Here is a 25,719-nt window from a genome sequence, read left to right as displayed (position 1 = left end):
AAAATGCAGCCAACAGGAAGCCAGTGCAGTAAGCGCTTTAACATGCCCACTGTTTCCCACTATTGCTACAGGACGAGCAGTGGATGTTGTTGCTGTGTACAATAAAGGCGCAACTGATCTAAACGTAGTTATGACTTGGTTTTTTTTTTATCTGGAAGGAGGGACTCTGTTTTTGTTAAAAGTGTCAACTTCTGATTTTAGCTTCTTAAAAGGGGGCAACTTGGCTCCCCACTATGGGTGCTATTCCATCTGGGGGTGGCACAAGAACTCAAAAGGCAAAAATAAAAGGTGATTTGTCACATTTTTTATTGCATATACAGATGATAGGGAGGTTAGTATGTAATAAACAATTTTTGATCCGATGCTAGCCTAAAAGCCTGTTTTTGTTTTTGAATCAGATCAAATTGCATAATTTTTGTTCACCATCCAACAGACAAAGCTAAACTCTAGAGTGAAGTATGCTATTTGTGAAAGTGTGTATGAAAACGACAACATACTGTCAGGTAGAGAGAGATCAAACATAGTCTCAAATATTCTGCACTGATTACTTCTCATTAAATTATGTGGATTTATGAGGCTTTGCTTTGCTTCTGAAGACAAAGAAAATTGATTATTAAAAAAACCCAAAAACGTCTCTAGTCCTTTTTATGAACAGATTTTCATGCAAGGTCTCTTTAACCCGAAAAACACATTGGGTCAGACTGTGTCCAAACAGAATGGGTCTTTATTCAGGAAGTGAAAGAAAAGAAGATTGTAATCAACACCCCATTTAAATACAAAACCAACAAAAATAAAAATAACCATGATATTCATCTTGCATATCAAAGAACCATTCAGTAATAGTTGCAATCCAAACACCTTATAGACCGCTTTGTGAATCTATACACAAACCTTGATTTAGAAATTAGTCACTTTACCAATAAAATTACAAATATTTAGCTTTAAAAATAATCAAAAACTCAAAAATATCTCAGCAGTTAGCATCTCAAATATATTATGTGTCCACATAAAAATACAAATAAACCTCCACAAAAACAATAACATTTAAATATGACGAATTCTTCCAAAAGAAAAAAAAAACAAAAAAAAAAACAAGACAGAAAAAAAATCTGCTACTGTTAAATGAAAAATAAAAACGCAGGACAAAACAAGATGAAAGGAAATAGAAACACACATGAAAAAGTCTCTCCTTTTGTTAGCAAAACACTATTCAAAATAACTACAATCATTTACATCAGTACAAAGATATCTGGATTTAAAAATACTCGCAATGAAAAAACGGGGTTCGTTTTTCTGACGGTAAAAAATGACACTGTGGATCAGAAATCTGCAAAATATGCAATGAAAAAAATAAATCTGCATTTTAAAAAGGTCTACACTGTAGTTCTTACTTTTATACAAACATTAGAAACAGTATTGCACATCACAACACGGAGTCGAGGTTAGTCGGCCTTTCAAAATGTGTTATATTCAAGTTTCAGAGCATCTACGAGGACAGGCAGCCGGGGCCTCGATGCAACGGGGGGGAAGGAAGGAAATGGGGGTTTTTGGAGGGGGGCAAGAATGTCAAGTGTCTTCCCAGATTTAAAGAAAACCTTCATGTTTCCTTCCTTCAAACAACATGTGCCTCGCGTATCAAAATAAGAATCACCTGTGTATCAAAAACGTCTGATGGCGTTGCTAATGAAAATGATTCTTCTGAACCTTTGGGGCATAATTCATTGGTGGGGAGTGGGGGATGAGAGGGGGGGGAATAAATTGTCATATTAGTCCTATTTAAATAGAAAAATACAATCAAAATCAAAAAATCTTTTTTCTCGTCTACAAAAATAGTGAAATAAATACGCTTTTACAAAAACAATAGAACACAACAAGGACACGTACAGAATAAACGAACAGTGTTTCAACATAGAAAAAAAAAAAAAAAAGGAACCGCACAACGACAGTTACGAGTCAAGTGTTACAGGTGACGATATTCACACATCATCGGGGTAACTAAAGGGAGGGAGACGGGTCGAGATCGTTTCCTTCGCTTCTCACTTTGTTTATTTTTTTGTTTGTTTTTTTTCCTTTTTGGACTCCCGCTCCTCTGAACAACCAAATTCCACTAAAATACATTAGAAAAACAAATCTGGGGTTCTGGCTCTAATCACAGAGAACATAGATAACTTAAGACCACTGCATCACGCTACATCTTAAATAAGTAATGGTGGGGAGGGAAAAAACAAATTGTAATAAATCATTTTTACAGTTATAATAAATAGGTGGAGTCCAAGTTTGCATTGAAATCATTAGGTGGTGGGGGGAGTGAATAGAAAAGTAGTGCATAATAATAATAATAATATATAATCAAAAAACATCTCAAAGAGCCAGTGAAGGGTAAGTAATTGTCGACACAAACAGTTTAAATTATGCGAACCAGCTATAATAAGATTATGTACGTTTGAGTTTCCGTCCCGTTAAGGTTTCGTAAAAGCACACACTTGACTAACACTGACCAAAATCACGATGACACAGGAGCGACACACGTGTACGGTTACCGAGTGGACGGCCGGGGCGGTGCGGCCGTCCAAACAGAAAAGATTGTCCCTAAACGGTTTAGTCGAAATGTCTTTCAAAGGGTCGAGGCGGAAACCGACAGAAACGAATAGAAACGAACGATTCGCTTTTTAAAAAAATTATTATCATTATTATTATTATTTTTTTTTACTAAAGTCATCGTCCTCGCTGTAAGAGCGCAGGACGGGAGACGATTTGTGGTCAGGTTTCCTTAAAACTGCGGCGCTTTGGTCGCGTGGCCTGAAGCTGTGACTCTTACTTTACAAAATATAAGGAGCTTTGCAAACATATTCGCACACCCAATATATACTTAGATTTAAAAAAAAAAAATAATTCATTCATGTTACAAACACACACTTCCACGTATCCGTTTGGGATTTGGGACAGACCAACACAAAGCAGAGCATAACTGTGGAGTAGAAGGACAACGCTACACAGCTGCAATTTTTGGAACAAAAGGTCACCTGTAATCAGTAGACTTCACATGACTCTCAACATTGAGCCAGACGTTCACATGTACTCTCCATCTCAACAGAACGGCCTTCTTCTTTATTTCTCTAAAGAAATGTCAGACTCTAGATCTGCATGGGTAATTTTCCTCCGTTTCAGAAACCTGCGATACTTTCCATTGGTCTATGACACATCGATGGTAGTTGTAGTGAGAATAATGTCCAAGGGGTATGAGAACTTTTGCTTAATAATGTCACTCTTGTGTTTTTGCATCTGCTTCTGCCAGAGAGCTGCAGTCTCAGATCACTTGGGGACCGTTCAGAGGTCCGACCGCAGGAAAAGCGAAGGCATGTTGTTGAGTTTATCTCTGTGTAATCTGTTGATAACTAAACTAGAGCCTCAGCCTACACTAAGAACAATCACACAGCACATGGACAACACAAACCACTGAACACCACTCTGCTTTTGAGATTTCTTTTTTTTTTCATCTATACAAGGCGCCATGTCAAAGGATGGCGTCTACTAAGTCTACATTAGAACCGATATCACTTGTTTTTGTATTGATAGTATGTAAACAGATCAAACAACAGAGAAACATCGATGCATGCAAGTTTATGTACGTTTTTTTTTTCTTCTTACCTAACTTCATTTGAATTTTTTTTTTCCTTGTCATTTAGGAATCTGCAGTTGATGATCATGCTACCCAGTACAGAATTTTAGCTTTTTAAAATAGGATTTCAGTGATCAGCTGTTTTGGTTTATTATATTCTTTCTCACATCTATCCTGCATGCTGCTCCTGCAGCTACAAGCCTATTGTGGTTTGCATGCACTCTTACTCTTTCTGTGGCGCTGTGTTAAGTGGTTGAGTGCGTACTGCATTTCATTTTACATGAATCGGGTTTAAATATAACACCAACATATCTATTCATATATATTTATATATAGCAGCAAAGCTTCTAAAATAGCTTTTTTTTTTCTTCTTAAGTATAAATGTTAGCAGAAAACCGGATTTTGTGTTTTGAGGTATCACTCTACAAGTTAGAATGAGCACAAAAAAATAACCTTTTCTTCTTCTGGTTTTTTTTCTCCTTTCAATAAACTCTCTAAAAAGTAAAAAAAAAAATAAAACAACAACAAAAAACCCAAACAAGAGCCCGTGGCGGCATTAGAAAGTAACGCTTGTTTCCGCGTCAGACAGCGTGTCGGTTTTGAGCTTCCTATCGTTTTTTTTGCTACCTTTGGTTAAATCACCTGCGGCACGTGTCGACGTCAGAGAATCGGGGTCTTTTTTTTCTTTTCCCCCGGAAACAAGTGTGCACTGAACGCACTGTGTGGTTGCTAGCAGCAGACAGACAGACAGACGAGCTGCCCCCATGCAAAAAAACATTCCTGTATCTACTTTTAATCTCACATACAAAAATAATAGTAATAATAATAATAATAGTAATCATAATAATAATAGTAATAATAAAAAGCTACAAAAATCAATCTCTTTTTTTTTTCTTTTAAATCTCCACTTAGAAAACGATGAAAGTACCACAAAAGAGTTGTAGAGTTGTCAGAGCCTGAGATGTGAGGGGGGTTTTGGTGAAAAACTGAGGCTTGCGGTGTTTGGCTGCTACAAAAGATATATAGCTATATATAGTATATATTGTATAGTGTTGCGCACTTGATTATACTGATAGCTTAGTTTTAACAGGAGAGGCAGAGCCAGGCTCTTTTTCCCGTTAGCCGGTGTTTCCCTTAACTCTGACCGTCACCGTTGGATGTGGAGCCCCCCCCGGCCCCCTGTTAGTTCCAGCGGAAGTGAATCTGGCGCGGGCGGTCGGCGCCCTCCTTCACCAGGGGCTTGTGAAACTCTCGCCCTGCGCGGGAGTGGATGTTGGCCCAGCAGAACTCGCAGTAGTACTGGAGGCAGGTGACGTTAGCGCAGAAGAACGGAGCGAATTTCCCGCCGCAGCGAGCGCCCTGGCACTCGTCGCACAGCTGGTCGTCCAGGACGTAGGGCTTCACCTCCACCTGCATTTTCAACGAGAAAAAGTGTGAACGTCACATCTTAAATGACTAGGTGTGTGGGAATTGTCAATGAAACAAACTGTACCCGCTTATCGATGTCTCCATGTTGCAGCTGGACGAATCTTGCGCTGATGGCAGCGATGTAACTCTGCTGATTGGAGAAGGCCACTCGCCCCGCCCCCTTAGGGTACTTGAGCTCTGGATCTGTGTCGATTCCGGCGTAGCACACTCCACCGTAGAGGCGGTCCATGATCATGGCCAGCTCAACTAAACAAAGGCCGAGAATATTAATAATGGAAAGTTAACATGACATAATAGCAGTTGTGGGCACAGCAAGCTAAAAAGTGAGGTTTGCTAACCCTAAAACACTAGTCATAAACATCAGTTACACAAATGCTAAAGCGCTATGCCAACATAGTATTTAGTAGGAGCTAATGCTAAAGCATGAAGCCAACATGGTATTTAGAAGAAGCTAATGCTAAAGTGCTACCTTCCACTGAAATTATATAATGTCAGCCCTTGGAATGCTACAAATGCAAAGATACAAGTTCAGTTGAGGAAATTAGAACTGAGGAAAAAGAACTACAGCATAAACAGTCTTCACACACTTAAAAATAAGAGCATGAATGTAAACGAGTAGCTTGAAGAATTCTAGATAACAGTAGATAAAACGTCAAACTTTCAACTGAAATCTTACAAAACAGCCAAGAGAATCAGCGTTTTAGGATTTACCAGAAGAAACTAATTCAGGGGAGGGTAAGCTTGCTAAACGTTTTCAATGTTAGCAAAAAAATGCTAAAGCGCTAAACCAAAAAATAGCTTCACTATTAGCACTTTAATAGAAGAGAGGCCACAACCAGATAACAGACTGATCCACCATGGCTGCAGTCCAGATAGTTTTGTTATGTTATGTTGTTGTCTACTAACACAGTTAGGGGTACGTACTTGCTCTCAGGGGACGAGGAACGCCTCCCACAAAGATGGTTTTACGGGGATCAAGAGGCTGCGATCCGTCCATCACAAAATCACTGTCGCTCAGGTTCCATGGTCGGATTTGCACCTACAGTCAAACACGACGCAAGATTGACTCACATCTCTTGGTAAGACGTGAAACATGTTCACCACGGCTCCTTTTTGTTTCTGCCAGAGAACTGCTGCATGTTGAACTCACTGGTTTGTCCTTGATGGTGGGACTGGAAACACACAGGTAGAGCTTCCCATCCTCCTCCATGCACGCGTCAATCAGGGCCTGCACCGAGCTCTCCTCCTGGAACAGCAGGAAGGCGTATCCTTGGACAAACACACACACACACACGCATAAGGTCTAATGTGGATTCAGTACAAAACATCACTTTTGCGCAACCAACTAGGGCCAACAGGAAAGCATTTAATCTTCTTCCTTAACATTTCACAAGAGTGGATCATACAGAAAGGGATGTGTATCTGTAATCTGTATCTGATGAGCCACTTCTGTGTTCAGTTGCTCAAATGTTTTGGGTTGTTATCTTGTTGGGTTTGGTGCAGGCTTTTCTGCCAGCTGTTCTTAAAATGATCCAGGATTAGTTGAACATGTTGGCCTAAATACATTGTAATTTTCCTATTAACTAAAAAATTGCTGCTTGTGATACACCAAAACTCATAATTACTTCAAAAATGTACATCTTTTGTTTAATTTCTCATCCATGGAGGTTGAAGTTGGGAATGTCAGGGCTACTAACTGGTTTGCATTGGATATTTCCTGATTTCATTTAATATTTGAACGCAGGGCTCCTCCATTATGACTAATATTACAAGACTATTTATGGTATGAATTAATGAATGGAAACGGGGTATGATTATATAAGTTAAACTTCATCACACTCCTTTTCAGACTCACAGTCACAGAAAAAGTGGTATATTTACAAGCATTTGAGTAGTAAGGTAATGTATTTACACTTAGAAACAAGAAAGTCTTTATTATTATTATGTTTTGTTGGTGAAATGTCTGTCTGAAATAAATGATCATTATCAAAATAAATGGGTCCAGCTTCTAGACAATGACATCATCTACTACTTTTTCCTATTTTGGTTTAATGACTCTGGGTAATGGGTTTGTGTGTGATCATATTTACACCCCGGAGGGGAAACACGACGTCATGGATTATTTACCAGAAATTGAAAATGACTGCTGGAGGCGAGGCTAAGCAGGGCGGATGATGGATGTTAGAGGGTGATAATAATTGTGACACCAGTGATTTTACTAAATCATTTTTTAATTTGGGATTTTCTCCCACTAAATAAAGATTTTACTTTAATGACTTTTTTTTTTTTAGTATGCCAACATTTATAGAAAATGGCTATGAAGGTAGTTAAGTATCAGACGTGTTCATGTGTTTTGTCGATACCTTTAGGGGGAAAGTAGGATTTGCTCTCAGCTTTGTGCGGCCAGTCGACCACCAAGTGACCGAAGCGACGGAAGCTTGAGGTGATTTCATCTGAATCAATATTTAGAAAGAAAAAAAACCCAGACAGATGTAAAAAGTGAAAAGACAGAACAGAAAAACCCCCCAGTCGTGGAGCCAGTCTGGTCGTCCTCACCTTCGTCTATGTCAGGAGGCAAGCCCCCCACAAACACCTTGCGAGAGAAGCGCTCGATGCGCTCCCCGTTTTGGTGGGGGTAGCAGTTGGGAGAGCCGAGGACACCCGGGACACCCTGGTTGCCGTGGCCGTCGTCGAGGAGGTTGTCGTCGATCGGGAAGAGAGAGGAGCGGCCTGGCAAAGACGAACAGGAAGGTGAGACTGCAGCAAATCACAAGCAGGCATTTGCAGAAAGCGCCCCGGACGTGCTTCCTCTTTAAGGGAGCATCATTTCTCCTCGTTACAGAGGGACAGATTAGAGAGTAAAGCGCTCTATAAAATAACCTGTCCACTTTCATCGCACTGCAACGCCGAGACAAAGCAGCAGCTTAAAGCGAGGATTATGTGCAGTTTCGTTTTTGGCAGATCTGTGGACTGTGACACGCAATAATCTGCCCTCTGCATGGATCCTGCCTCATGGCTGATGAGGCAGGACTGAAAAGCTGGGAACAAAATCACGTGACCTCCGAAGTGCTCGGTTTATTATCCGTCCTAATAAAAATAATTAAACTGATAACAGAAAAATTATGTTTTCTTCTAAAATGTCATCATCAGTTTTACCAAAGGCAAACATATTCAATTTAATCTTTTATAATTATGTTGAAACTATTTGTGGCCTAAAAAAAAGAACTAAGTGTTCCGCCAACTGTGAATATACAAAAACACAAAAAAATGTAATTAACTTAACAAGGTTGAATTACAAACTGAGACAGCTCAGTGGTAGAAAATGTTCCGGATAAGGAAAGAATATACAAGGCTCGCTCAAAAAATTTCAAAGTCATTTGATTTGGACTTTAAAAAAAAGAAAAAAAATTGAACCGAACCTCAGGTGCCCCAAAAAGTATTCACACCCCTTAAGCTTTTGCTATTTTGTCACGTTACAACCAGAAACCTGAATGTACCTCACTGGAACTTTATATGACTGACGCAATAAGAGCATATTTACATTATTCAGCCCCATTTACAGTGATACCCCTAAATACTATCCAGCGGGTCTAGGTGTAATTTAACCACAGTATGAATTCAGGTGATTTTAGCGCGCTAAAATCACAGGTCAGGATCAAAGAGCTTGAATACTTTAAGTCACAAAGTGGGCCTTGTAAACACAGAAGATGTTGAAACCTGCAGCACCTGAAATCTCAGAGTTGAGTAAAGGAGCTTAATTTTCTAGACTAGGGGTGTCAAACTTACTTTCGTTTTTGAAAATCAAGGTAATCAAAATCCTCTTAAAAAGAGCTGTTGTGAAAATCAGAATGTAATCTAAAATGTCTGAAAAGAGATTTTTAATCAACCAGACATTCCATCAACATCCTAAACATGTTGTTATTATTATTTATGTTAAGGTTACAAACGTGGCATTAATGTCAATGCTTACGCTGAGGACACTCAGCTTTACGTTTCTGAATCTCCTGAGAAACCGAAAAGCAACAGTTTTAACAGTATTTTACATTTTGACATGTTCATCAGAGAAGTTTCTCCAGCTTAACCAGGGGAAGACTACAGTTTCCATTACTGGCACAAACCTTTAGAGACAGAAACTAATAACACAACTTTGAAGCACTGGAAATTAACACTTCAGATTGAGTAAAAACTCATACATTTTTTAGTTTTTTTAAATTTTATAATTTGAATTTTATCATTTCAAAAGCTACAGCGTATGTGTTTTATCAACTGGAGACCATTTTCCTCCTAGTTTAATGCACAGGAGCTAATGTGTGTTAACATAAAAAGCTAAGCTGATTACTGATTGATCTACGTAAAAACACCTAAACAACAATAACTAGACGTTTCAGATCAATTATTCACAACTAATGGAAAGAGAATATCAGTCGAGACCAGATCTGGAAACCACTGGTATCATTCTTATTTGGTAAGTAAAATAATTGTGTTTTTATGTGTAGCAAAAAGGGGAAAAAAGAAGTTTATTCCTAAGAACAAATAAAAAAATCCCAAAATGTTCTAAAACCTAAAATCCAAAATGCAGCGAGTTCTCAAAGCCCATTTAAAATAAGCAACGAAACATGCCACAAGAGAAGACAGACACTTTGCAGTATTTACCTCGACGTCTCCCATAGCTTCTGGCTGCATGTAGAAAAGTACAAGAGGGCAAGGTTCAGCTGTGCAAACATTCGTCAAAGCGTATTTTGTGACTATAGATTTCAATCTGTAATTATCTCATAACTTTGTCCAACTACAAATCAACTAACTTGAGTAATTAATTAACAGAATGGAATGCCCTGCCTTAAAGTTAACCATTTGAAGTCTCAAGAACATTCAGTTGAGTAATAAACAAAACTAGGAAACTCACACAGCTTGTCGTTTGGGCCAAATCAAGATCACAAATCCTCTTAAAGGGGCGGTTGTGTCAGAATGTATCGATAAAACCTGTTCAGAACCTGTTAAAATATCAATGAATTATTATGCCATTATGAACATCTTTTCAGTCCTTCCGTGGAAATTTTGGTCTACAATAACCACAATATTATCAATTTTGATTATTTTTTTTTTTTTTGATGGTCCAGTAATAAATTATAATGTGACAGGCCTAAATGGCATTTCTATGCAGTAACCAGCATACAGAGCAGGATGTTTTAGTATTATTTAATATTAAAATGGCATCTAGTTACAGTCAAAGCTCTGAAACATGCAGTGTCTAATTGTAATATCCTCTCACTGAACATTTGTATTCAGCCTCCCTTCATCAATACTTGGTTGAGTCACCTTTTCTCTACAGTCACATCTGCAGGTCTTTATTAAAAGGCCATGTTTGAGTCTGTCCCCACAACTAGACATAACATGTTGAGTGGTCAGTATGTCTAAAAAGGGGCTATATGAGTTAGTTTACTCTAACCCTAGGAATTTTGAGGAACAGCTGTATTTACACTAAACTACACACACAGGAGGTGTCTGCAGACAAATGGTTCAAGTGCATCAGAGTCAGTGATGTCACAGAGGGAGTTAATTTGTACGCGTTACTGACCATTGAGCATGGACCACCAGTAACGAGTAATAGGGCAGCCCACGGCCTGACATGAGTAGTCTGACACGTTATGTTATCAAAATCAGACACACTATCTTCTTTTGTTAAATTTAAAATACAGATTTCCAACGTGTCTTGTCGAGTGACCGACGTCTCTATGCAACAGAAATGTAAACAATGGAGGGAGACGCATTTTGTTGGTGGAAAACTGAATTATTTTGAGTTTCTGTGCCAAGTCCGATTAATGAGACAAACGCATTTATGGGCTTCATTTTTTTTCACTAGATTTAATGAGTGTCTTTTTATTTAAATTTTTTTGAACAGGTAAACCTTGCTCATTTGGGTTTAAATGAGCAGAGACTTCATCTAAATACTGGTATTCACTTAATGATCCGTCATTAAGGTAGTTTTAATCAGTCTCCCTGTCCATCATTTCCCGATGATCCGTTGATTGATTGTTTTTGGTTTTGTGTTTTATTTTGGATATTTAAAAATCTCTGAATGACGTTCGAGTGTGGAGTGTCCAGAAAAGCAAAAGTTTATGAGACCAATATGAACAAGCGCATGATTATGTCATTAATGAACATATTATCCGGAGTTGGACGTGGATTATATGGCAATTTAACGACAATTCTAGTTATTAATATTAAGATAAATGTCACAAATCTGTGCAGCCATCTGAGCTGTGGAGTGACAGGAAATGGCATTTCTATGCAGTAACCAGCATACAGAGCAGGATGTAACACAGAACCTGGAGGTTTAATATTACAATGGCTTATCTTAGAGTTTTCCAGACAACAGTGGACCACACAAATTACTGCAGGTTTTTATTTTAATATCCTCTCACTGTTTGTATTCAGCCTCCTCTTCAGTTCAATACTTATCAGGTTGGAGACACATTGTTGATGTTACCATTATAAACATCTGACAATTAAGAATTTGCAAAGCTCACAGTTTGATTTTATACAGGAGGCGGAGTGTTGTTGTTAGCAGCTGCTGAAAGTAACTAAAAAGGGGCTATAGTGTAGTTAGTTACTTTCCAAAAAAAGTAGTCAGTAATATAACTAAGTTACTTTTTCAAGGAGTAATCAGTAGTCCGATTAAAGTTACTTTTTCAAAGTAACTATGCCAACACTGATCAGAGTAAGGAGGGCTGAATAAAAATGCACAACAGTACTTTTCAGATTTTGATTTGTAAAAGAAAAAAAAGTAAAGAAAACCATGTTCATAATTTTTATTCCACTTAACAGTTTTGTTGTTCTGCACCACATAAAATCTTCAGGTTTCACCTACTCAATTTTAAGACTTTTTAAGACCTTTAAGGCCCATTTCAATGTTAACAGGCTTGTAAGACTAACGTTTGAACGCCTTGTTTAAAATTTTAAGATTTCCAGTTTCAGAGTTTTTATGTCGCATTAGCAACAGTCACTGTTTTCTGGGGAGCTTTAGCCATGCCAGGTCAAAACTGTGACATTTCTGGGGTCTGCTTTTTGCACAGAATGCACAAAAAAATTTAGCTATGGCGTTAGTTAGCAAGGGTATTAGCACCTACTTAGCAGTAGCCTCAACTGCCACAGAACGCAGTGAAGATGATTAGATGACAATAAAGTTTTTTCAGAAAAAAACAACATATACAAGATACAAACAGTCCTGCCATGACAAAACATAAGACCTGTGATTAACATATTTTAGCCCTACTTACATTTTTACTGAATTTAAGACAGATTAAGGCCTTAATTCTAATACTTTAAAGAGTTTTTATGGCTGCGCGGATTCCCTGAGAATTCACAGACATTTGTAGTTGTCATATGACGAATGATGAAAAGACTCATAATTCCTGTTGTGAGGAATTTGCACAAACCACGCCGCTTTTTAAGTTACCTAATCGGTGTTTTTAGGTTACCGTTAGCACTGTGTCACCTGCACAACCATTTGCGAGTGAATTCTGAGAATTTGAAGAAGATGTGACTTCTGAACCCTCTTCTTTGGGTCGTCTGACCTGTACTGACCAGTTTCACGCCATGAAACTGCATTCGCAGACAATGACAAGAATACAAGGCAGGACAACTTTGGCATGGTTTTGCCAAAGCTCCAGCACAGAAGCTGCAGTCTGCAGATGAGTCATGGTGGAGAAGATAATGGGCTCGTCTGCGTTTTAGTTTCGTTCATCTACCAAAGCGGAACCAAAATCTGAAATGTTTCATTCGTAGCTGGAAAAGATTAAATAAACCTCAAGAGCTTAAAAAGTTCTTGGCTTCTTATGCTAACAAGCTAATGAAAACTGATAATTTTATCATGTGCTCTTGTATTTAAAAGCTGCTAAGCATAATAAAGTGGTAACACTGTAAATAGCCTGTCAGGGCCTTGTAAGCCATCATCCCTCTCAGCTCCCCTCTTGGCTGTCATAAACAGTGTGTGAAAGGGTGATCTCATCTAAAATTAGCCCACCCCCCTCCCGTCTTCTTTTTTGCTCTGCACACTGGTCCATGTCCTGTCCATCTGTTCAAGCAGGAAACCCCCCCAACCATCACCCCCCAATATATATATATATATATATATATATATATATATATATATATATATATATATATATATAAAGAAACAGCTCATGGAAGAAGAGCACAAGTGGATTGCTAATACAACAGAAAGGAATGACAGCGCTTATTGCTTGTCCACAAACAAATCAGTAACCAAAGCAGACGAGCCTGCTTGTGCCACCGATGCTTTTCCTCTGTTCTTTCAATATTGTAAAGTGAGAGTGTATATGGCTCGCACGGCTGTAAATGAGCTACTGGCAGGCGATGGCAGCGGCGGAGGCAGAGGAGGAGGAGGAGGACGTGAGGGGAGCAGTCATCCGACACTGCTACTCTGATATTCAGCAGCTGAGTGCGGGAGGCCAGGACAGTGTCGCACTCTCTGCCTGTCGCTGTCAAACCATTAGAAATAATTCAGAAGAAGCCCAGTGCTCATTCTGAATCTGTTGAATTTCCAAAGGCTGAGCAGTCAGAAAACAGGTTTCTCTTCTTATTCTTACTGAAGCACAAAAGAACAAAACAAAACAGCAAGCCGGTTCTGCTGGCCAGGTTAAGCCAACCACTAGACCAGAGCTTTAAGGGTCAGTTGAACGTGCAGCTGGTGGCACCGGCATTAAGCTCTCAGCGGGGAGGTAAATAAGCCCGCGTGTGGAAAAAAACAACACGTCTGTGGGAGAAACCGGCTCGGCGGCTCCTGGAGATGATTCCCGGAGCAAGATCGCCTTCCTCTGACCCCCTCACCCCTCTCCACGACGGACAGAGACCAAAACAGAAAAGGCTGCCTTACCTTTTATTGGATCCTGCTCCACTCGCATGATGTTGATCAGGGAGCTCTCCAAGGAGTGCATGTTCAGGCTGTCGTACATTTTGGAGCGGTCCTGGAAAAGTAAAAGAAAAACAAAGGGGGGGATGTTTGTTAATTTTCCAGACATAAATGAAGCACACACACCATGATGCATGTGTAAATCTATCACAGATTTGTGATTTTGGCTCATGAGTATTAAAGCCTCTGAAACGTGGCTATTGGGCTTAACATGCAGGGCGCCGTAGATTCAGATTAACATTCTTTCCATATTTATTCAATTAGAGGGCAACTGAGTTGTACACAAAAAGACATCAGTGTACATATTCTTTTTGTTGTTGTTTTTTCTTTTGCACTTTGTCACGTAATAACAGGCATGTGACGCAGCACAAGAAAGTTGACAAACTTTTGTCGACGTTGACGTTCACTGAGTCAGGTTTCAACTTTCACCTGTCGCCGTCGTTCGTCGCTCTCCGTGTGCTGCGCCCATCACCCATGAGAGACATAAAAATCTAGCTAACTGGCTAGCAAGGACACATTAGCCGCTAGTTAGCGGCTAATGTCAACCGCCTTGAGCCATAGAACGCAATGAAGACAGCTGAGCAAAACTCAAACTTGACTGACAGAAAGTCCAGCAAAAAAGAAAAAAAAAAAGTGACATGTACGAGATTAAAAGGTCACGACAAAGTTTAAGACCTGCGATTCGCGTATTTAAGGTCGACTTATGAATTTAAGACTTTTTAGGAATTTGTGGACACCCTGAAACACAGCATGTAGTCTTATTGGGACTTTATGAGACAGACTAACATACTTATTGCATAAATAAAGGGAAGGCCTGCTAAAGACCATCAGTGAACATCAGTATCATGTACATTAAAGAAACACAGCAGACTAGCAGTATTAGGTTACAAAAAAACCCAGCCAATCGGTTGACAGGAATGCTGTTTATCTTGCCCTCTTTTTCTACATATCTAAAACAATCTCTCTTTGTGTTAAAAAAAACTAATTAATGAAAGAACAAACTGCTTGTGTCCACTAGGGACGATTGTGTTTGTTATAACTTTTCCAACAGCCAAAAAGTGTCTAACTTTCTAGACACTTTCTAATGTAACAAAGAAAGCAGGAAAGGTCATAGATAGGAAAGATTGTAGCTGTGTGGGGATGGTTATGTCAAGCAGGGAAACGGCTGTGGTTTGATGGGAAGATACAAATACAGATGGAAAACCTGATGGAAAACCTGTTAGAGGATGAAAAAAGTTGTGATGCTGGAGTGAAAGTTCAACTCCCAGTGGGACGACAACCCTAAACGTACAGGCCAGATCTACAAAAGGAACGGTTTAGATCATAGCATGCTGGCATGTTTGAATGGCCTACTCAAAGTCCAGCCTGAATTCAGTGAGGAATCTGTGAGAATGTATGAACACGACAGTCTCCATTCAGTCTGACAGAATGTTGCCAAGAAGAATCTGGAAAAACTTCAGTCTTGGGATCTGCAGCAAAAGATGAATCAAGTATTGAACCAGAATACAAATGCACAACAGAATTTATTTACATTTAATCGTAAAGAAATGTGAAAGCCTGGAATCCTTTTATTTCCAGCCTTTGCATCAGTCTGTCGCACGAAACTGGAAGCATTCAAAGGACATTAATACTTCCGCAAGGTTCTGCATGTGAAACCCATCACGATGCAAGGTTGAAATATAATTAGTTTGATCTCATTCAGTACAAATGAATGAGATCAAACATTCATTTATGACATGAACATTCACTTATGAATGTTCATAAATGATGTTCATTTTATGAACCCGTGAGGTACAAAGAACAAGAATGAAAAAGCATCCTTAGAAATTTCCCAGTGGTTTTCAGTCTTAAGAAAGAGACGAATCCGCCCTTTACTCCTGCTAACGTGTTAGAAATGCAAGCAGAGACACCTAGCATGTTCAAACATGAAGATGAAGCAATATCTTTATTGGAAGAAATATTCATACTTCAAAATTGCACTTAACCGATTCATTTGTAGCAAAAGTTGATTCTGTTATTGACGATTAATTTGAGCCCAAACTAAATTTGGTTGGGGAATTATTTTGACCTCTGACACCAAGAGCAGAGCTCAGTCTGAATCCCATGTGACTGTGAAAAGGTGACGCTGCATAGAAGCGCTCTGTCAGCGACTGCCAAACGTTAAACAGAAAAGGAAGGAAGAAAGGAAGCAAAAGACTTGGAATCTGAAAAATTTAAGGGTCTGACACTGTTTATGGAAATTTATCCATGAAGGCAGGCCTGCTTCCTGGAATGGAAGCGTTGCTCTTCTTGGCACAGATGCAACTAAAAATACAAACTCATAGCAACAGTCACACAACTTGGCGGCAACCTCATTCAGGATGATATCATTAGTTTAATTTGAATGTCATATATGATGAGGTCTCAGTAAGCATAGATTATTAAATAACCCCTTCAGAAGAGACGAAATGTGACACTTTGGTTCAGTGTTCAGATGTAACTTTGTGATTTTCTCTCAGCAGTTTCTGCCCGAATGGTTTCATGGGAGAATTTAACAAGAAAAACATCAGATCTTTAGTTATCGGACAGTTTGAGGGAGTCTGGAGAGTGTCTGGACAAAAGCATCCCGATACTGTCCAGAGGTTGCCTCTGAGAACAGACGACTGCACCCTGTTAATAACACAGCATGCAGAACACACAATACGTCTTTCTTTAAGTTCCCTAATCAGTCGTCAGTCAAACCTGTCATCACGCTGGCTTCGGTAGGCAAAAGGAAACACTAAGTTTGATGTCTAGAGGCCAGTTCTTACAAAATCAGTTCCTAAATGCTTCTCGTTCAGGTGTTGATGAGTTGTCAGTTTTAGCACTGCAGTGAATTTGAGAAAAAAGCTTAAATTAAATGTTTTGATGTGGTTCATTTGAGTCATTAGGCAGTTTACGTGATGCAAAACAAGTGAAATGTGAGTACTTTTCCTTTACTGAAGAGAGTTTTACATCCAAAATGACAGTTTTGGAAAATAAAGTGAATTTATTGTAAAAAATGCAAATATGAACAGGTGAATTGAAAGAGTTTATGTAGAAAGAACTAACATGTAAAAATGGAAAAATTGTTCAGTCCATGATCAAATTTACAATAAGTACCTTCTGACCAATGAGTGGGAAAGAAATCTGATTCAAATGGAAAACTCCCACTTTTTTGTTCAGTAAGTGCATATTCATTTGCTACCTTTAATTGTGAAAAACAATAAAGTTTACACACACAAAAACTGTATGTGTGTATGAAAATTAGGAAGCTAAAAAATACGAGACACTGATCCTGCCAGTCAAACTCTGATCAGTGCTTCTTTAAGCCTAACCCCACAACTGAACAGTCTGCTTCAGCAAAAGATCTAATGTACACGAGGTGTTAAATTAAACAAGTTTTGCATATTGTGTCAGACTTGGCAAGGAATAAGAGGACATGCTGGATCAGCAAATTCCAGTCTGAGCCAACGCAGTAAAAACCCAACGATTGATCGCATCTTTCCAGGCGTGACAGGATATGCCAAACATCCACAAAGACGACAGACACTCCAAAAAGAGTCAATTTTCCTCTGAAGGATGTCGACTGCTGCTGCTGCTTAAACTTTCCTTTCGGCTTTTATTTGATTTGAGTTCAAACTAAATTACACCCATTATTATTCCCAAAAGGAGAGACTGGCTTACAATTTGATTAAAGGATCAATTCACATTTTTCTAGTGAATGGAAACTCGGTTATTGTTTCCTCCGATATCTAATTTTAATGGCTCAGTTTCCCTTTGGAAGCACAACGTTCAGGTACTGGGCAAACAAATTCACGGAAATCTTTAGAAACAAAAACGTCAATTAGTGATTTAGCTCTTCAGAGTGCCTTGAAATATTCTTCTCCTTTGAGCCTTTCCACATTTTATTCCATTAAAACCACGAGCTTCAATGCATTTTGTTGGGATTTTGTCTCATAAATCAACGCAAAGTAGTACATTAAGTGTGAGGCGGGAGGAAAATGATAAATGGTTTTCGTAGCAATTTCCAAATGAAAATGTGAAAAGTTTGGTGTACGTTTGTGTTCAGCTCCCTTGAGTCAGTGCATTAAAGCTGACATGTCTGCCTGTATGTCACTTCAAACAGAATGCTGCCACCACCGTGTTCCTCACTCTATCACTGAATTACAGATTTGTGAAAAACATGACTGACAGCTGTCAAAAAGACAACATCCTCCAGAGTTAAAGTGACCTCCTGGCTACTTCTCTGATTGATGGTTCATTGTCGGTTCATGTCTTGGTAGGCTGACAGCTGTACTCTACTCTTTTCGTTTTCAAATAAAGGATAGAGCAGGGCTCTCTATGACATGTTTAAACCTTCAAATGTTGTCGTAAAACCTAACCCTGCTTGTTATTTTTTGACGTCTGCTGCGATCGTTGCTCTTCAAGATGCTATTTGTCCGATAAACCACAAGAAACCTTTATTTATACCGACATTAAGATAGCATTCACACCAGCCCCATTTAGTCCGCTTTAATCTAACTCTAGTTAGTTTGTCTAGAAAATCTGGTTCATTTGTGGAGGTGTGAATGTGAAATTAAACTGATGTTGACTAGAAAAGCGAATTCCAGTCTGCCTAAAACCCTCTGTCTCGGTTTGACTGAAATGAACTCTTGTGCAGTTTGTACACATATGAACTCTAGTGCAGGGGTGTCAAACTGCAGTCCCCAAGGGCCGCTGTCCTGCAACTTTTAGACGTGCCTCTGCTGCACCACACCTGAATAGAATAATTAGGTCATTAGCCAGGCTGTGGATAACTGGTTTACACAAGGAGGAGGTAATGAAGCCATTTCATTCCAGTGTTTTGTACCTGTGGCACATCTAAAAACTGCAGGACAGCGGCCCTTGAGGACTGGAGCTTGAGACCCCTGCTCTAGTGGATCTGAGTCTTCTCTAAAGATTCAGATTCTAAAAGCTTCTAAAAGCAGGAAGTGGACTATAGTGCAGGGTTTCTGGGTAGATGAACCAAAACAAACATGCTAATCTAGTGCTAACAGGAAAACTGCCTTGTGGTTATTTGCCAAACTGCTAAAACCTCACGGTACTCCATTTTTGTTTACATGTTGCAAATAAGGAAGTTGCTCTCAGTGTCGACTTCAGAGGTTTTTCATGCTGCTCCCTTCAATGGCTCTTGGTGAAGCCCCACCACCACAGGTAAGGAGGGAATCGTTTCACACAGTGCAGTGTGAAAGCAAACCGCACCAGCTGAACATGTAATAAATGTTGCAACTTTGGTTCCCAATCAAACCCAGTCTATTGGACTATCAGGTGTGAAAACGTCCTAAATGACATGTTGACCCTTTGTGCTGGTCTATGGCATAAAAACCTGGAAAATGTATAGACAGTGTCACTGTGAAGGGACAAAATGAGAAGAGAACAGGAAAGACAAGAACTCAACATTATGATTGGGTTAATTTGCGCATCGACGCGAGCATTAACTAATTCAGTTTAACATAAATCATGTGAACAGCTGAGCTCATACCTGCAGGGGCAACATGGTGTTGCTGTTGCTGTCCGTGCGAAACATGTTCTCCTCCAACCAGGACTTCGGCCCCAGCGACCCTCCAGAGCGCGGGAACTTGGGCGGAGCGATGACGTTGCTGGAGAAGGGCTTCTTCAGGGGCGAGGCGTGACTGACGGAGCCGGGGACGCCCATGCCGCTGCCTCTGCGGTGGTCCCGGCCCCAAGACATGCCCCCGCCGCCGCCGCCGCCCCAGCCGTTCCCCTGGTGGCTCCCCCACGGGGACGCTTTCACCATGGGCTGCGCCGGCAACAAGCGAGAGGTTAGACCAGACGCATAAATGTGCCTCAAACAAGCAGTAAGTTTAATACACGGTTTAATCCCATCCCTTATTTCCCCTCGTCAGCCACTGCCGAACTTTATCTGCTTCTGTAATGGGTGGGTAGATAAGAAGATTTAGAGCTTTAAGACTAATACTAAGTATCCTGTGCCCTGCGACACCACCACTGTAACTTACACACTCTCTCCACCTGGACCTAGTGTCTTCTGCTGAAGCATCACCCTCTCATTCTTTTTATGGCAATGTCGTGTGGAAATCCTTTCCAGAGGCATCAGGCTTTGTTTATGACGACGAGAACCAAAAAGATGAAAAATAAGAGTGTATCTTACTCAAAAATTCAAATAGGTGAATGTTTGAGTTGTGTAGTACCTCAACTGATAATTGATAGGAATGAGTGGAAGTGGCGTTACTGTTTTTAATCAGGTACAGGAGCAGTGCTGCAGCAAACGATTATTTTAGCATTTAATTTAGTACTGACGATTAATTGGATAAAAAAAAATAGCACATTATGCTGAGTTTTCATTTTGTACAATATCAAAAATACATACAATAATGTAAATAATTACATACATTTTCTTAAAAGAGAAAATAAACATTTTTATTGTCTTTAAATTCAAGAACAAAGCATTCCTTTTGTGAACGTTTGTAGCTAAGGACGCATCTGCAGGTAAAAAAAACAAACATCTAAACATTTTTATTGTCTTTAAATTCAAGAACAAAGCATTCCTTTTGTGAACGTTTGTAGCTAAGGACGCATCTGCAGGTAAAAAAAACAAACATCTAACATCATCATGTGTAAAGCCCTTTCTGCTTGACCACAGTACATTGAAGGGTTAATCTGTTGACAGTGTTTTTGATTAACCAGTTAATTATTGTCAGCAAAAGGTGCCTAATTAGAGAGTTTTTCTAAAAAACTTTAAGCGAGGTAGAGATAAAACTAAGTTTGATATCTAGTAAAGTGGAGGATGAGGAGTTCTGCATAAAATATTCCTATTTAATGTCTCTTAATTGCAAAATATGTGTATCTATTGTACAGTTTTGGCTTAATGACTGCTCTGAGGCTGTTGTTTTTTTCAGCAAATTGCCTTTTTTGTGTCTGTGTACTCCAGTTAACAATTAATCAATTACTAAATTAGTTGACAATTCTTTCAATAATTAAAATAATTAATAAGAATTATTTTTGCTAAATTGTTTCAGCTCTATACAGAAGATAATGTGCAAAGGCCACAGCGTTTCTCAGGGCGAGAAATATATAGAAAAATAAAATAAAGTCATAGAAATTAACTTTATTTTAAAAGTTAATTTAAAATTAACTTTTAGATAGACATTAAATTTACATTCGTCTCTGGCTTTGACATAATTAATCATCACTTGGTCCTGTTTTTGAAAAGGTTGTTTTACGTCTCTGTTTTTGTTAGCATCTCATAACAGTCATGACTGTCACACAGCAACAGTCTTCAGTCAGGGGCCTATTCTGATTCACTGGAAGACGGACTGCTACCAAAGACCCTTCTTGCCCACAGCATCACCACCCAAGAAAGTTGGATTATATGAGTTACTTACGACAGCATTTAATTTCTCTTTTGTTATTTTCAACTGAATTGAATTTTGAGCTAAATTGGGGGAAAATCACATTTTTAATTCCTCCAGTGAGGTTGTTTAATGTTTTATATACTATTTAGAGTTAAATAGGAACTAAGCTAAGGAAATAAGCTTTAAAAACTAGCTTAAATAAGCTAGTTCTTGTTTAAGCTAGTTCTTAGGTAAGAACTGGCTAGTTCTTAGGTAAGAACTGGCTAGTTCTTAGGTAAGAACTGGCTAGTTCTTAGGTAAGAACTGGCTAGTTCTTAGGTAAGAACTGGCTAGTTCTTAGGTAAGAACTGGCTAGTTCTTAGGTAAGAACTGGCTAGTTCTTAGGTAAGAACTGGCTAGTTCTTAGGTAAGAACTGGCTAGTTCTTAGGTAAGAACTGGCTAGTTCTTTGGTAAGAACTGGCTAGTTCTTTGGTAAGAACTGGCTAGTTCTTTGGTAAGAACTGGCTAGTTCTTTGGTAAGAACTGGCTAGTTCTTTGGTAAGAACTGGCTAGTTCTTTGGTAAGAACTGGCTAGTTCTTTGGTAAGAACTGGCTAGTTCTTTGGTAAGAACTGGCTAGTTCTTTGGTAAGAACTGGCTAGTTCAGGTCAGACCTGGAATAAAAAACCCTGATGTGACATCATCAGAAAAGAAGAATATAGGGTTAGAGTGTCATCACAGTTTGTCTCAGTTCAGAATTAAGCTTCTTCTGTGTTTCAAGATCCTAATGACATCACCACATGGAGAGAAGTCGACTTTCTGCCTTTTCTCTCCTGTCGATACGATTTTGGATGAGTATTTGATCAGGGCGGGGCGAGAGTGGGGGGCGCGCCGACGACAACAGTCACATGATTGCCTTTGCTGCTTTCATGCAAATATATTTACAATAGATTCAAAGAAGAGAAAGAAAAAGGTTAAAGGGCGAAGAAACAACAACACTCCAGAAGCACTTACAGGCACACCCAGTCAACACACACACACACACACACACACCCAAGCGTGCACACACACACCCAGTCAGTGTGCAAATCAGATGAGAAACCTGAAGCTGAATGCTACCCGGCTCGTAAAGCTTCCTGTTGCAGAGCGGGGAAGGTTCATGTGAGTCTCTGCCGTCTTTCCTCAGGGTGTGCCACGCCACCACCCGCAACACTTGATGTTTTCATTTTACCCAAAAATAAATAAATAAAACAAAATAAAATAAATGAGCACCCGTTTAGGACGTGGAAGGAACCCTGTGAGCCTTTGTATTCCCACTGAGCGAACCACAAGACAGGGATGGTCCGGCGCCATGTGACTGCATCCCACTGCCAGCTTCCAGGAGAGAACAACAGGAAGATTCAGCGATGCTCAGAGTTCCAGCGTTGCCCCACTCCCTCTTTATGCCTCCAGGGTAGAGACTCTAAGGCTTGCATAATGCATTATGAAAAGAAATATTTATCCCTCAAAGAGCCTGGCAGCAGACTGGGAACATTTCTTTCGAACACCTACTGTACTGTCAGAAGGTGTTTCCCATAGGGGTGAAATGATTAATCGGAATAATTACGTTGAATCGATTATTGAGATAATAGTCAGCTAATTTAGTGAACAATTAATCGTTAACTGGAGTGTACGGACTCAAAAAAGTGGCCGTTTTCTGAAAGAACAACGTACTCAGAGCAGTAATGAATCCATAACTGTAGGAAAAATTATACAAAGTTTCTATACCCTGTGTTGATGTTGAGTCGTGTTGTTAGAAGTATCGTTTTAGTTGCACCCTGTGCTACAAATGACAAAGCTTACTAAATGCTATTTCATTGAATTTTAGAAAATAAAATGTCTGTTACTTATTTACAAAAGGAACTATTTTATTCATTTGCGAGTTTTAATGTGTTTCTAATACTGCATAAAAAATGAGCTGAATAGGCCAATTTTTTAGCCGATTAAATCGTCAAAATAATGGATTGTCTAACTGATAACTAAAATAATCATTAGTTGCAGCCCTGGATCCCCAAAATCTAAAACATTGTTTCCATAAATAGACACTTAAATTTTGCAATTTGAATACAATTGACTGAACTCCGTTTTTAAGCACATTTTTCACTAATTCCTAGCTAATATCGTGATACACAATGTACCGTCTTGCTATGAGAGGATGCTGCCCAGGTGCTCACCTGGTGTTGGTTGTAATTGTTCCTCTGCTGCAGGAAGGCGCCCTGCTGGGGGTGCATCTGGGGACTGACCGGGGACCTGCGGCTCTGCGGCTGCTGAGGAACGTTCATCTGAGGCGAGAACGGACCGCCGAAGCCCTGCACATTAATCCCGGCGCACGGATTAGCCGACACCGGCGAAAAGCTCTGGAAGAAGGCCGGGTTGATGGAGGACGGGATGCTCGGGTAGAAGCTGTTCTCGGAGTCCGTGCTGGGCATCTGGCTGAGGGCGTTCGCGTGCATGGGGTTGATGGAGTTGGCCGCCGGTGGTGGCGAGGAGCTGGTCTGCACCGACCAAGGAGTGCCGAAACCGGGGAGGGAGGGCGAGGATGGGCCGCCGCTGGCGCTCTGGATCTCTTGGGAGGAGGGCAGGTTGGGGAAAGCGGCGCTGAGACCCCCGGACAGCATATTGCCGGTGCTGCTGCAGCTGCTGCTGCTGCTGCCATTGCCGTTATTCAAGTGGTGGGCGATGGGGGAGTCCATTTGGATCTCGTTCAGATTTACAGAGGGAGGCGATGGCGTCGCAGCATCGGCTTCGGCCGCCTCCACAGCAGAGCCGCGAGGGTCAGCGGCGCAGGAGAAGGGCTGCAGGTGACTGAAGCGCCCCTGGGACGGGGGGTACTGCTCTGCCGGGGTGAACTCTAACTGCTGATGTATGCTTCGCTGAAGGTCACAGAGGGACTGCGTGTGGCAGAAATGCTCGGGGAAAGCGATCTTCTGGGTTAGGTGGCTGTAATCCGACGTGAAGGAGCTCAGCTGGCTCTCGGTCTGGATGGCTTGCTTCGCGGATTTGCTGACCGAGCTGCTGCTGCGGTCCTCCTCCTCGGCTGAAGGGGGTAACTGCGCGGCTGTCACCCCCACAGGCTCATCCTGCATGTTGTGCTGATGCGCAGTAGCTGACAGGAAAAGAGGGGACGCGGTGACGCTCGTGAAGGGCGAACCGAGGAATAAATTACTCTCGGGGAAACTGGCAGGGCGAGGCGCCGTATCCGTGCGGCGGCTAATTCTACGGATGCTACCTTCGACGTTTTAATTAAGCAGAAAGGCGTTTTAAAAATGTGTATATTCGACCGCAAGTGTGTCTGTGTGTGGTCCTTTCAGCTGGGGAAATATGAGTGAATTGGCTGGAGGTGGAGGGGGTCAGGCCTAGGCAGAAATACTCGCCTGGTTCTCGGCGTAATCTCTCCTCGTCTCGGCGGTGTCACTATCTACCTAAACACCGAGCTGTTTCGGCCTGGTAACGCGTATCCTAGCCGGCGCGGCCCATTCCCGTCCGAACCTTGCTGCCCCCCTCCTCCGGTGACCGGCTGGGCTGCTGCGGCAGAGGATTAAAGATCCCCGACTCCAACCACGTCACGGCCGCATCACGCCTCCGTGCGCCCGCCTCGAGCCTGGAGCCGCAAAGAGAGCCGCATTGTTTACGTCACTTTTTCATTATTCATAAAGTGCAGTAGGCCTACACACCCTCACTACACCCCCAAAGTAGCCTACAGCTGGGCGAGGTACCATATATTACCGTATTGTTCAACAATATACACTATACACTTCTATACTGCCTTATCGAAGTGCATTCAGTCAATGAACACAGTCACAAGCCTGTACGTAGCCTACAGACTACACTGCCGAACGCCAAAAGTGCCACAAATATAAATATATACATGTAATAATTATTTTTAAATGCCGGGATAAAAATGTTAAAGAAATTGGAAATATACCTTAAATCCATAGCTACATTTAATTACATGTCACTTGATTATTTTAAATGATTTAAGTATAATTATGTGGATTAAAAGTGTAAGTGAGACTAAAATCATTTATTATTTTTTATTTTATTACAGCAGTTTCATGGTTCCTGTTTTCCATTGTGTCATGCTCAGGGGCATGTGTAGAATGTTTTTACTTTGGCACTCTAAAACGCCAATGTTTGTATGGCCCATCAATCATTTAATCACACATTTACGTAACCATTTATTGATTTGTTTTATTTGATTATAGTGTTTTTGGCCCAACATCAGTCAGTGAGAGGGGCTCAGTCTACAATGGTTGAGCGCGGTTTACCTGTAGTTAACTTGTTGTGCAGGTTAACCAATTAAGCGTCACAGTCTACTAAAAAATCCACTATGGGATTTGAATAATACT

General features: G+C 40.4%; 1 protein-coding gene across 2 annotated transcripts; it reads right to left on the bottom strand.

The window, feature by feature from the left end:
- Positions 1–706: 706 nt before the first annotated feature.
- Positions 707–25,018, bottom strand: cpeb2 (cytoplasmic polyadenylation element binding protein 2). Of its 2 annotated transcripts, XM_044129078.1 has the most exons (10): positions 23,545–25,018; positions 19,501–19,779; positions 13,944–14,034; positions 9,701–9,724; positions 7,604–7,777; positions 7,411–7,500; positions 6,198–6,316; positions 5,972–6,086; positions 5,112–5,293; positions 707–5,029 (listed from the first exon to the last, which is right to left on the bottom strand). In XM_044129078.1, the coding sequence occupies exons 1-10, from the start codon at positions 24,454–24,456 to the stop codon at positions 4,802–4,804; spliced, it is 2,214 nt and encodes a 737-aa protein (XP_043985013.1). In that variant the 5' UTR covers positions 24,457–25,018; the 3' UTR covers positions 707–4,801. The 2 variants fall into 2 exon arrangements, with proteins under 2 accessions (XP_043985013.1, XP_043985014.1); XM_044129079.1 differs by lacking the exon at positions 9,701–9,724 and having other exon boundaries at positions 23,545–25,016.
- Positions 25,019–25,719: the final 701 nt, after the last annotated feature.

This window comes from Gambusia affinis, linkage group LG10, assembly GCF_019740435.1.
Source record: "Gambusia affinis linkage group LG10, SWU_Gaff_1.0, whole genome shotgun sequence".
NCBI lineage: Eukaryota > Metazoa > Chordata > Actinopteri > Cyprinodontiformes > Poeciliidae > Gambusia > Gambusia affinis.
The sequence above is the reverse complement of the archived record's forward strand: the minus strand, read 5'-3'. Positions and strand labels throughout refer to the sequence as shown.

Bases quoted from the DNA above. Each gene is read 5' to 3' on its own strand.
- cpeb2 (XM_044129078.1), bottom strand. From the start codon at position 24,456: ATGCAGGATGAGCCTGTGGGGGTGACAGCCGCGCAGTTACCCCCTTCA. The intron at 7,501-7,603 runs GTGAGGACGACC...ATATTGATTCAG, and splicing joins GCCTCCTGACATAGACGAAG to ATGAAATCACCTCAAGCTTC. The intron at 5,294-5,971 runs GTACGTACCCCT...GCCTTTGTTTAG, and splicing joins TCCTCGTCCCCTGAGAGCAA to TTGAGCTGGCCATGATCATG.